The sequence below is a fragment of the Canis aureus genome, chromosome 13 (genome assembly GCF_053574225.1).
Source record: "Canis aureus isolate CA01 chromosome 13, VMU_Caureus_v.1.0, whole genome shotgun sequence".
Lineage (NCBI taxonomy): Eukaryota > Metazoa > Chordata > Mammalia > Carnivora > Canidae > Canis > Canis aureus.
Window position 1 is genome coordinate 47212675 of NC_135623.1, and position 13985 is coordinate 47226659.

General features: G+C 36.8%; 1 protein-coding gene across 2 annotated transcripts in view; it reads left to right on the top strand.

Moving 5' to 3' along the window:
* Positions 1–13985, top strand: part of CHPT1 (choline phosphotransferase 1) — a 28831-nt gene that overhangs the window by 5668 nt on the left and 9178 nt on the right. For both annotated transcript variants that reach the window (XR_013350864.1, XM_077846070.1), the window contains exons 2-4: positions 5625–5772; positions 6075–6216; positions 12323–12407. Coding sequence is in view for 1 of the 2 variants with exons in the window: in XM_077846070.1 (XP_077702196.1) it covers positions 5625–5772; positions 6075–6216; positions 12323–12407 (375 nt within the window). In the remaining variant the exon portion in view is untranslated. The remainder of the gene's footprint in view (positions 1–5624; positions 5773–6074; positions 6217–12322; positions 12408–13985) is intronic.

Here is a 13985-nt window from a genome sequence, read left to right on the forward strand (position 1 = left end):
GAACTCCCTCTGTGACCAGGGAAGTGGCCTGATCAGCTACAGGCGCTCAGCAGCCTCACAGTCATGTCAGGGGCACCACAGTGTCAGGTTAGGTGTCTATAAGAAAAGCCACGGATTTTCTTTGAAAAATTCTCTTGTTAACACCACACCAGCATTACATTTCTTCACATAGGCATGATTTGTCTTCTAATTTTCTTTCTTCCAACTTCTTACAAATGCGCTTTCTGTTTTTAGGGAGAGAGAAGTCAGTTGCTGTTAGCAGCTGACCCCGTTGTTCCTGGTTATATAATAACTTTTGCCTATGTGTCAACTCACACACCAAGGCCATTTAAAGCAAAGACTTCATTTTTTTTAAGTTTAAAAATTTACATAAATAGGATCTATCTATCTATCTATCTATCTATCTATCTATCTTTCATTGGTGAAGTTATTACTTAAATTGTGATATAGCCACATAATTGAATACCATGTCCTCATTTAAAAGATTGATGCAGGTCTTAATGGTTGACCTGGAAAGATTCCCATGACAATATAGTTAAATTCTGATCCTAAAAGACATAGTAAATACTATGAAAATTATATAATTTAAAACTTTAAATGTCAGGAATCTAATCTTACCTGGAGAAGCTCTACTTTTTGAAATAGGTTCCTTCTGTAGTAGTATTTTGATAAATTGCTTATGACTTTATAATGCATAATCCAAGCCTGACTTTTCCAGGCTTATGTTTAAAATTTTTGAAAAGACGTTCACATGAAAAGATGAAATGAGTTGGGGTGAATTTTGTAGATCCTCCTTCAATCTGGAGTCTCTTCTGTAATTATACCTGTTTTGAGAAGACTCTGGGAAGGAAGGGTCCTGCAGTTCTTAGCCAGTGGATCTCCAACCTGGTTTTGGAGACCTGGTTTTGTAGAGATAACAAGTTAGGAGAGAAGATGACAGCTTGCAGTCTATGTAATAGCTTCCAGGTAGGGGCGGAGATGATGACATCATGGAAAAGAAAAGGTAGGCTGGGCCCCTCTGGCCTTGGGAAGACTGGAAAGGGGTGAACCGGATACAGGGGATCAGAGTGCCTTCCTGGGTTTAAAAGGAAGCAGGTGTCCTGTGGTCACAGCCATCTTCTCAGGCTCAGTGCACTTGAAATTGGATTGTGTGAGCAGGAGAGCGCTTCTCAGCAGGGTCTGTGCCATCTGTGGCATGATGGGTCCCTTACCTAGGGCAGGACAGGAGACCCAGGTCTGACTCGTGGGCCCAGTCCGGCCACTCATCTCAATAGGATATCTTCACTCCCCCTTAGGTTTTCCTTTCTACTTTAATAACAAGCACATGATAACTGCCCTGCCTCTGTGGGTTGCTGCATCAAGCGACATAAAGCTGAAGAATGCCCTTTGTTGTCCTGTTGAAGATACTGATCCAATGGCTGTAATTGCTCATGGATCCTCTGGTCCTGAAGCAGGGATCTGATCCCTGATTTGTGGGTAAATCTTGCATTTTCCAGGCCTCAACCTTCGTATTGGCTGAGACCTCCTCTCTCTTTTCTTTGTTCAAATTCCCCTGCACTCTTCACCTATTTAAGTTCTAAATCTTAACTCCTCTAGTGTCCTGATGAAGTCATTTTAAGTTAGTGAACTAGTAAGTCTTCCTTTCCTTTTTCCAAATGAGAGGTAGAGTCTACCCCCAAATGTGGTGTCCTGGAGTGACTGAAATTATTTCAGTATGGATTTTTTAAAAAGATTTTATTTATTTGAGAGAGAGGGGGGGAGAGAGATTGATTGATTGATTGATTGATTGATTGATTGATGGAAGCACCAGCAGGGGAGAGGGGCAGAGGCAGAGGGAGAACCAGACCCTGGACCAGACTCAGGACCTGGGATCATGCCCAGAGCCAAAGGCAGACACTTAGCCAGCTGCCCACCCAGGCACTGTCAGTAGGTTTTCCATTAATGCCTTGACCTTTCAACTTAGCTGTAGCCAGACTCCCAGATCAGAGATCAGAATTAAGCTTTTAACGTGGATCTTGGCTCCAATGTCTTAGTATAAGAAGGTTCTGTGCTTAGAAGGGAGAAATGGTCTACCTGCCAGGTAGAGAGGGTGTACTTTTAGAGTCTACCATTTAGGGGGAAGGTACCTGATGGAAAATAGGTAAGAAAAGCGACTTTTTATGGCATTCTAGAAATTTTAAGAACTTCAATTTCCAATTTTGCATAGGTTTGATATGTAACTTTGCTATCCTTTTTATCAAAATTAAAACAATATAATTTTTCATAGTAGGAAAAAATGCATAAGAATTTGCTAGTTTGAAAAGAATCACCAGAATTGTTCTCTGCAAAACACTTTGGGATTCTTTCAAAAAAGATTCTAGGTGGTTTGTTTTATTTTGCTTTTTCTACTTTTATACTGTCACAATGATTTATCAGTTCTGATTTTTAGCTCCCTCTTGTTTCATATTTTACAGATAAGCCTTTATGCTAATTAGAATTGAATGTGACATTTAATTTTTTCATTTTAATTCCAACATAGTTAATATCCAGTCTTACGTTAGTCTCAGGAGTATAATACACTGATTCAGCCATTCCCTACCTTACTCAGTGCTCATCACAACAAGTGCGCCCCTTCATCCCCCTTCATCCACCGCCGCAACCCTGGCCTTCTGGGAACCCTCTGTTCTCCATACTGAAGTGTCTGCTTTTAGGATTGTCTCCTCCCCCCCCCCTTATTCATTTATTTTGTTTCTTAAATTCTACATATGAGTGAAATATAACAGTATTTGTCTTTCTCTGACTATCTCACTTAGCATTATATTGTCTAGCTCCATCCATGTTTTGTCCAACAATGGTAAGATTTCATTTCTTATAGCTGAGTAATATTCCCTTGTATGTAGGCCGCATCTTCTTTACTCGTTCCTCAACACCTGGGCTGCTGCCATAATTCGGCTATTGTAAGTAATGCTGCAGTAAACATCGGGGTGCATGTGTACTTTCAAACTAGTGTTTTCACATTCTTTGGATAAGCGCCAAGTAGTATGATTACTGGGTCATAGGATAGCTCTATTTTTAATTTTCTGAGGAACCTGCAGACTGTCTCCCACAGTGGCCATACAGTTTGCATGCCCACCAACAGTGCATGAGGGTTCCTTTTCCCCACATCCTCACCAATACTTACTGTTTCTTTGACTGTGATATTTTAATATGCATATTCACAACTCAGATTGCTTCTAGTCTTAATTATATTTATACTGCTTGTCTTTTAACTGGAAGAGACTCAATAAGTCCTTTTAAGCAATTAGTAGTGTAATCATTAATATTGGGCACATAATATTAGCAAATGATGAAACTTTGATTAAAGTCAGTTGAAAGTAAACTTCTGTTTGCTTAGAAATATTGAGTCAACAGGTTGACTAGATATTTGTAGAATTCCCACGTATTTGGTGTTTTAAAAATATATATGCCACTGAAAGTATACAAAACAATTTAGTGAGAATAGCTGACTTTTACTGAGCACTTACTGTTTGCCAGGCTCTATATAAAGAGCTAAGAATTGCTTCATCAGATACAAGAACTATTATTCATATCTTCCATGTGAGTAACCACAGTTTAAAGAGTAACCTCTTTAAACTGACTCTTTAAAGTGACTTGACCAAGGTCACTTGGCTATTACATGACAGAGCCAAGGATTCACACACAGAGCTAATTTCAAAACCCTTCTTAATAATTTTGCTGTACTTCCTCTCTAAGACATAGAAATCTGACAACACTATTATCTATGCTTCTGTTTTCCTCTGGCTTCTTTTTTTTTTAAGAGTTTATTTATTTATTCATGAGAGAGAGAGAGAGGCAGAGACACAGGCAGAGAGGGAGAAGCAGGCTCCATGCAGGGAGCCTGATGTGGAACTTGATCCAGGGTCTCCAGGATCACGCCTGGGTCAAAGGCGGCGCTAAACCACTGAGCCACCCGGGCTGCCCGTTCTTCTGGTTTCTGATTATGATTTATTCTGTTTTGTGTTTGTTGAGCTTCTTAGATATGTGAGTTTATAAATTTCACCAAATTTGGGAATCTTTCAGCCATTATTTCTTATATTTTTCATGTCCAACCCTCCCTTCTCTCTCCCAAGACTCCTATAAAAATGTTAGATTGCTTCTGTTGTCCCGCCAGTCACTGATACCAAGATCAGTTATTGGTGGTCTTTTTTCTTCCTGTGCATTCATTTTGGATAGTTTCCATCAGGAGTCCATCAGGAGTTTTCTCCTGCATTGTCCAGTCTCATCTAGTATATTTTACATTTCAAATATTGTTTTCTCATATCTATGGATTTCACTTGAATCTTTTATGTTTTCCTTCGCCTTCTTGAGCATGTGAAGCATAGTTATAATAACTTTTAATGTCCTCATATAATTCCATCTAATTCCATTTTCTCTGTCATTCCTGGATCCAATCGTATTGATTGATTTTACTTCTAATTGTAGATCATATTCTCCTACATCTTTGCATGACTGGTAATTTTTTATTAGATGCCAAACATTGTGAACTTTCTATCTTTGGGTACTAGATTTTTTTTTGTCCCTTTAAGACATGATACTTTGTGTTGGCTGTAATTGAGTTGCATGGGATCAGTTGGGTTCTTTTGAGGATGGACTTTATGCCTGTTAGGACTATTCCAGGAGGCTGTGAGTCTTGGGGCTAATTTCTCCCCACTGCTAAGGCGATACATTCCTGAGAACTCTACCCAGTATCCTAGGCATTACAAAGTCTTTGTGCTGTGTATACTAGGAGCATGAAAAATTCCCAGCTTTCAGTGGTCTTCAAGAATTATGTGGCCTTCTGCCATTCGGTGTTTCCTTCCCTGGCCCTGGTATAGTTTTCTCTCATTCAGGCACAGGTCACTTCTCAGCTAGACTCAAAGGTACCTTCTTGTGTCCCTCTTTTCTCTGTGCTGTGCTCCACAAATTCTAGCTGCTTTGACCTTCTTGAATTCTGCTACGTTTCTTCTCAACATAGCAAGATCTTTGGGCTCTGTTCAGGTTCTCCATTCTTATACTGTGATGGGAAAACTGCCTGTAGGTACTAAGCCAGAATCGTCTAGGGCTTACCTCCTTTGTTTTCTTCTGTCAGGGATCATAGTGCTGCACTGCCTGCAATGTCTGAAAGCTTGTTTCATTTATTTTATTGCTTTTCTGGTTATATAAGGTGGGGAAATAGTCCAGTCCCCTCATATTCTATCATGAATGGAAGCAGAGATCTTCCAAATCACAATTTGTCTTTAAGATCTTTTTTCGTAGAAAATCTTATTGAATAATTTCAAATCTAGGGCCACATGTAAATAATATATTGAAAGAGCTGTGTATTAGGAACTAAAATTAGGGTCCTAAGCCTTGCTCATTTAACTTTGTGCTTCTCACCATATGAACTTCTTTGTCCCTCTACTCACGTGACTTAGAACGGTTCATTTGATTTCTCAATTTAGTTCTCATCTGTAAAAGGAGGGTTGTGAATGTTTCTTGTAACACCCTGAGATAATATAAGGTGAGAACACAAGAAAAATGTGTCAATTAGCATGGGCTGAACTATTTTCAAACAGAAGCCAGCTTGTTGTCACGTAACAGTATTTCTTATTTATGTTTATTTTTAGGCACCATACTGGACATACCTTTTATGTGCACTGGGACTCTTTATTTACCAGTCACTGGATGCTATTGATGGGAAACAAGCCAGAAGAACAAATTCTTGTTCTCCTTTAGGAGAACTTTTTGACCATGGTTGTGACTCTCTTTCCACAGGTAAATTAGTGAAGGTTTTTTTCTTTATTTCTTTTTTCTTCCCTTTTTTTTTTGGTGGGGGGACGATGGCTCAAAAACTAAAATGAACTGAGCTGTTTGGTCAATTTTTTGGGCAGGTGTACACTTGGGAGAAAATTTGCAGTGTATTTTGAAAGTATGTTCAAAAATTAATTTTGTTTAGTGTACCTTATTGTAATGTCAAGATTACGTACTTTAAAACTCTGTATTTAAAAACAGTACATGACCATTATTTCATTAATCATTTTTAATTATTAATGGTTCTTAAACCTTGTTTCTTTCAGTATTTATGGCAGTTGGAGCTTCAATTGCTGTGCGCTTAGGAACTCATCCTGACTGGTTGTTTTTCTGCTCTTTTATTGGGATGTTCATGTTTTACTGTGCTCATTGGCAGACTTATGTTTCAGGCGTGTTGAGGTTTGGAAAGTAAGTATGTTTTTCAAGTTGTACATTTTAGAATATAATCCAGTTTATTTTCACAGTCTGTTATATTTTATTTATCCATAAGGAAACAAAGCTTCAATCAGGAATTTAAATTATCTTTTAAATGTACTGGAGCATCCATAAATGCTACACTTTAAGTCTTGTAGATATTCTGTATGTTATAAATGGCTACATATTTGATAATTTTTTCTCCCTTTCTTCACTTTAGTAGCTTACTAACCCAAGTTTACATTATATAAGAGAAAGAGAAAAATAAAGGACCTGAATAATATAGAAAAAGAATGTCCAGTACTTAAGTAAATAGCATTTGACTTACATAATAAAATAATGAAATATAGAATCTAAAGGTCCTTATTGATCAAGTCTTCATGTGCCCAAAAAGGTGCACCCCTTACATCAGTCACCAACAACAGATAGTTGTGAGACTCTTTAAATGTGGTAGGCAATTGGGGAGATCCTGTAAAAGCACCTTGAAAATGTCAGAGCTAAATGTTAGATGATATATATGCCCCCGATGCCTCTTTCTTAGACATCAGGAAATAGTGCATGAAGCAGGAGCTCAGTTCACTTTTCCTGTTTCCCATTAGCTGCCTCTCTGCCCAATCCTTCAAGAACTATCTGCCATTGGTTCATTCTCAGCTCTACCTTCCCATGTCTTCTGGTTCTTTTTTGTCCCGTCTTTATTGCTGCATAGGAGAAACAGCTCTGGAAAACAACACCACCACAAACCTCTGGTGATGATAAAAAAGAGAAGCTCAAATCTGTGGATCATATAACAGAGGGAAGGCTTAGGGAACTCATCAGATTGATTCTAAATTATGGAATAATTGCAGCTACCATCTAGTGCACTTGCATGTTTCAGGCACTGTACTAAGGGCTTTATATGTATTTCTCATCTATTCCTCACATTAACTGCTGTACAAATGAGGCAGAGGTTCTTTACCTTTCTTATACTACTAAGTATGGAGCCAAGATTAAAACTCAAGTTTGACTCCAAACCCCATACTCTTAGTGACTGCTGTTCAGCTAATCACATTGGATTAAGCAATGTGTTAAAGTCTGTAGAAGGATACAAAATGCATTTTTAAAATCCCTGTTTAAAGAGCTATAATGCACTGTACTAAAGGGATGAGGTAATACTTCTGTGACACTGCTAATATACTCCATCACCAAGGGGAAAACGCCTTTCTCTAGGTTTCCATAAGCACTGAAGAAATACTAAGTAAGGAAAAGGTAACAATAGGCTGAATTAGTTTAAGAAAGCTTTTATGGAATATGTGAGTCTTTAGAATTCTTTATCTACTGATCAAGAGCCCAAGGATCAGAAAGCCTGACGAAAAAATTCTAGGCAATTATGTGAAGTTAAGAATCTGTATCTATTTTAAAAACTTAAGATATGCTAAAATAGGGACACCTGGGTGGCTCACCTGAGCGTCTGCCTTTGGCTCAGGTCGTGATCCTGGGGTCCCGGGATCAAGTCCCACATCGGGCTCCCCGCATGGAGCCTGCTTCTCCTTCTGCCTATGTCTCTGCCTCTCTCTGTGTCTCTCATGAATAAATAAATACTTTTTTAAAAAAAGATATGCTAAAATAGAAAAATAGCTTTACAAAATCTAATGTATTTTTATTTGCTGAACTTGCTGTGGTAAACTAGAATAATATAATAATGAGTGTTCTGGTTAATTGTTGTTACTATTTAATAACTATATTTTATCATTTTGGCTTCTAACTTCATTAAAAATCTTTCTGAAATGAATTAGTTCACTCTGGCATAGTTGTAAATTTTATACTCATTTGCTGTTGATTGCGAATCTAATGTGTGCCTAGGACTGGAGCAGAGATGAGTTACTTGTGGGTGGTCCTTGCCAGACAAATTGGAGTAAAAGCCCCTAGGAAGAAGGATGAAGAAAGAAAGTACTCAGAACATTAGGGAAACGACTATTGTGGTTGAGTCCCTAGCGTATAGGGGACAGGAGAGGATCCTACAGTACCGGGGGTAGACAGCCATTTAAAATACTAACATTATGGGGCACCTGGGTGGCTCAGTCAGTTGGAAAATTTCCACTTTGGAAGCTTCCGATTTTGGCTCTGGTCTTGATGTCAGGTTGGTGAGATTGAGCCCACATCCGCTCCATGCTGGGTGTGGAGCCTGCGAGATTCTCTCTCTCTCTCTGCTTCTCCCCCCCAAATTAAGTAATTAATTAAATTAATACCAACACTAGGGGGCAGAGATCCTAAGTAGTATATTTTTTACTTTGTCAAGGTAAAAATATCATAGAGCACTTTTTTTTAAGATTTTTTTTTTTTTTTAATTCATGAGAGACACAGAGAGAGAGAGGCAGAGGGAGAAGCAGGCTCCATGCAGGGAGCCCGATGCGGGACTCAATCCCAGGACTCCAGGATCATGCCTTGGGCAGAAGGCAGGCACTAAACCGCTGAGCCACCTAGGGATCCCCTCATAGAGCATTGAGTAGAATCAATGATGGCTTAGCTTAGCATCACAAGAAGGACCCATATATAGGCTCTCAAGCACACCTTCGGAAATGCTTACGAACCATATCAGTATCAATTGTCTGTTGGCAATTGAAAATTTGTCATTTTCCAAGAGGCTAAATTAAAAAAAAAAATTAATTCCGGTGTAGTTGACATACGTGTTATGTTAGCACAGGTACAACATAGTGACTCAATGATTTTGTACATTAGTCCGTGCTCATCGTGGTAAGTGTCCTCTCAATCCTCCTCACCTATTTCATGCATTTCCCCCACCCTCTGATAACCATCAGTCTGTTTTTTTGATTTGTCTCTTTTTTACTTTGCTTGTTTCATTTCTTAAATTCCACATGGGAGTGAAATTGTATGGTATGTTTTTCTCTGACCTCTTTTACTTCGCGTTTTACCCTCTAGCTCAATCCATGTTTCTGCAAATGGCAAGATTTTGTCCTTATTACGGCTAGTATTCCCACACATGTATATATGTGTATCTCGTATATTTATCCATCTATTGAGAGGCTTAGTTTTTATAGTATTTATATTATTGTAATACAGAAGAGAAATGTAAATAATATTCTATTTTACTTGTGGATATTTTCATTGTTGTATGTTTTATCTTTTAAAAATAAGTGGATTTCGGTGCAAATAAGAATTTGGTACCTTGAATTAGATCATTTAAACTATAAAACATTACTAAGTATTTTTAACTATAATTTTCAACTGTTTAAAGATATTTTTTTTTTTAGTAAATTGGGGGCACCTGGGTGGCTCAGTCGGTTAAGTGTCTACTTTTGTCTCAGTTCATGATCCCTACTTTTTTGTCTCAGTCCTGGAATCCAACCTGAATCTGGCTCGCTGCTCTGCAGGGAGTCTGCTTCTCCCTCTCCCTCTGCCTGCCACTCCCCTCCCCCTGCTTGTACTCTCTCTCTAAGAAATCTTTAAAAAACAAAGCAAAAAACAAAAACAAAAAAAATAGTTTTTTAAAAATAAATCAGTGACACATCAATTAGTATTTCCCTTAGCACAATATAAGATTACAGTTAAAATCTGTCTGTATATTAATGTTTGCCATGTGAGATAAGACATGACTTATTTATAGTGTTTGTTTTCCTGTAGCAAGAGTCTTAAGCAATTCTATAGAGTAATGCTTAAAACTCAATTTTAAAACCTGAACCAAGTCCAGTGTTTACTTGTATTATGTGCTATTTTGTTATTTACATGTGAACATATAGACTTATTAACTTTCTTTTATTTGAAAGTATGAGAATTTCCATATGGTATTAGGTTCATTTCTCAAAAAAATTACAGTAAAGGACTAGTTTCTACTTGTACCCTCAATCCATGGTGGACTAATAACATGCAGTTTAAAAATAAAAAACGAAAAATTACTTGCAAAATACAGTGCTCAATATTTCATTTAATTCAACAAATACAAAATTACTCTGTCAAATACCATAAAAGTTTTTAAATGCTTACTCTCAATTTCTATACCAATCTCATTGTAACAGTGTTGTGGATTGTCCTCCATGATTACAGTTGGGGATTAAGGATAACTTGCACAATATCCCCAGTATCCATCTGTCTTGGAGTTTTAAAGTCTTTTTTGGATCCAAACTTTAAAAACTTAGATCCATTATTGAGTTCTCTAAGTTTGTAAATTGTTATATAGAACATTCTTTTATTCTAATAATTCTAATTCTGATTCTTTTAATCTAATATATTTTTCAAGCCTCAACTCTTTCTTCATAGTTCAGATGTTTGAATATTTGGTGAGTGATTCTACCCTTTTTATCATTTCAGCTTTCTTTTTTCTAGACTTAATAATTGTTATTTATTTAGTTTATCCTTAAAAAGCAGAGAGGGAGAATGAAGCTTTGAGTTTAATTTAAAATCTATAGTATGAATGATGTATATGTGAAACCAAGGTTCCTCCTTTTTCTCTACAAAGTACTACATGTTATATTAATATGTTTACCTTCTTCAACTAACTTACAGCCTAGAAGCCTTGGTTTGCCTGCCACTGATCTTACAAATACTAGTTATCATTTTTTCTATTTTCCCTTTTATTTGTAGGTTAATGTTCAGTTCACCTTCTCAACTGCCCCCAAAGTAACTTAGTCTAGAAGTCTTTTCTTCTTCCCTGCCTGTTTTTTTTTTGTCATATAATTACTACATATCTTATATTTGCAGAGCAGAGAGTATTCCTCTATCATCTAAAGACTCCAGGGCATCCAAGCAGAGATGTCAAGTGGATAGACAGACATAAAAATCTGGAGCTCAGAAAAAAAGATGTGGATTTGGAGATAGGGATTTTGAGGTCCTTAGCCTACAGATGGTAGTCTAAGCATAGACACAATGGTTCAGGAAATCCAAAAGGAGAAAAGATGGAATTCTGGAACTAGTAGCAGAATGGAAGCAGCAGCAGTCTAGGAAGGAGACTGAGCAGAGCTTCCAACAAGGCACCAGAATCATGAAAAAGCACGGAATAACTAAGAACATAGCAAAACATTTTAAGAAAGGGGGAACAATCAGCATTTTAAATATTGCAGAAAGTTACCCAAGGTATTAACTGTAATGTATCCCTTAGATTTGATAAATTGAAAGTCATTATTTACCTTAAACGATTTTAGTAGAATGGGGCCAAAGACCAGACTACGATGAATTAAGCAGCAAATATGAAGAGGAGGAAGTTACACATATATCCACTACTTTTCAGTTAGCCTAATTATGGCGCAGAGGAGAAGTCAGTAGCTTCAGGGAATGCTAACTAGAGACTGATGTTGGTTGGTTTAGTGTTTTTTTTTTTTTTTTTAAGAAACTTAAGCGTGTTCATACATTAGGGAAAAATAATGTCTGTGGAAATCAAAACACTATAGTGACTGTTAGTAACCTAATAAGGAAAGCTATTTGAATTTTCCCTATTTTTTAAGTGACATTCACTTGGGAGTATTTAAGAATTTGTCTTAAGTCATCTGGCTGTTTTTATGTTATAATTTGTCCTCATTACAAGAATAATACCTGATTGTTATTTAAAAATTCAAACTTTACAGTACATAAAGTTGAAAGTAAACTCCTTCTGTAATCTTGATAATAACTGTTCATAGCAATTTTATACATTCTGTACAAGTGTTTCTCCCCTCTGTGCACATCATAATGTTTACCTGTATGTGAGCACATGTTGTTCAGTGGGCTTTTCACTTAACAGTTTACTTTTTTAATTTTTTTAAAGATTTTATTTATTTATTCATGAAAGACACACACACACAGAGAGAGACAGAGAGAGAGAGAGAGAGAGAGAGAGAGGCAGAGACACAGGCAGAGGGAGAAGCAGGCTCCATGCAGGGAGCCTGACGTGGGACTCGATCCCGGGTCTCCAGGATCACGCCCTGCGCTGAAGGCGGTGCTAAACCACTGAGCCACCAGGGCTGCCCTTATTTAACAGTTTAAATTGATAATTCAATGATGGAACTAAAGGTAAAAATAAGCTAAGCCTATAAAGATTTTTACATCTTTGATATTTAACATATGGTTAACTGATTTTCATATTCAGAAATTTTATTTACAAACACCTTTTCTATTCTTTGTCCTTTCTCTTCAGAGTGGATGTAACTGAAATTCAGATAGCTTTAGTGATGGTCTTTGTGTTTTCTACATTTGGAGGAGCAACAATGTGGGACTATACGGTAAATCTGAATTTAAATTTATATTTAAATACTTAGCAGATATTTAGGAAAAAATGCGTTAATTTTCTTCAGAAATTCTTGGCATTGTATTTAATGATCATACTACTTCTTAACCCTTTTTCTTCATTTTATAACTTTACTATCCTATATGCCTTATTTTGGCATTTTCCTCTATGCATGAATATGTTACCACATAGAAGAAAATGACCCCATTACCCTAATACAAAATTTTAACACACTAGTTGAACTACCTTTTCCAGGCTTAAATTTATCTCATAAAATATATTGAAAAGTAAATTCAGTAAAATATTTTGTTTGAAACTTGTCCCTTAATATTAGAAAGAGAAGTTAATAATTTGCATTTTTTATAATCTACTATAAGGTAAAGTGGCCCATATTAAGGAGGGTTCTTATGTTCTGCTTGGTTGGCCTCAGTATTTTCATAAAAGTTAACTCTTGGGAGGCCACTGTTACAAATCCATGCTTTGCATAGGAAAAGAATTTATGAAGAAATAAATTATTGTCTCTGCAACCCAAGTCCATACACTGGCTGACTCACAACCTCATGCCCATAGAGTTAAGAATAATAAGGATAATATCAACAGCCAACAACTAACATTTACTGAACACCTTATGTTCCCACAATTTACCATCACTGTTTTATCTGACCCTTAGAACAATACTATGAAATAGATATTATCATTATTCTGTGTTATAAGTAAGTCTTAGAATAATTAAGTAATTTGTCCAAGAACACATAGCTAGTAAGTACTGGAATTAAGAAGACTGATTCCAGACTTTATATTTTTAATCACTCAGATATATACATCCAGTAACAATAGTAAGAGATACAAAACTAAACATACTCTTACCATAGGATCCAGCGACTGTGCTCCTTGATATTTAAATAAGCGGAAAACTTATGTCCACACAAAAACCTGAACTCGGATGCTTACAGCGGCTTTATTCATAATTGCCAAAACTTGGAAGCAACCAAGATGTCTTTCAGTAGGTGATGAATAAATTATGGTACATGCAGGCAATGGATTATTACTCAGTGTTAAAAAGAAAGCACGATCAAGACATGAAAAGACATGGAGGGACCTTAAGTGCATATTACTTAGTGAAAGAAACCAATGTGGAAAGGTGGCTACATATTGTATGGTTCCAGATATATGACATTCTGGAAAAAAGCAAAATGATGGAGACAGTGAAAACATCAGCAGTCGCCAGAGGTTATGGGGGAAGGAGGTATAACAGAGCACAGGGGATTTTTTAGGGCAATAAAACTATTCTGTATGATACTGTAATGGCAGATATTTGTCCTAAGCCGTTTGTTCAAGAATGTGTATACCACCAGTATTAAACTGTGACGTAAACAATGGCCTTTGGGTGATAAGAATGTATTGGTGTAGGTTCACGTATTATAGCAAGTGTAATACTTTGGCGGGAAATGTTGATAGTAGGGGAGACACTGGGGGGAGACAGAAGGGAATATATGAGGATTTTATGTATTTTCCATACAATTTTGCCATGAATCTACAATTACTGTAAAAGTTAAGTCTATTAAAAAGTAGT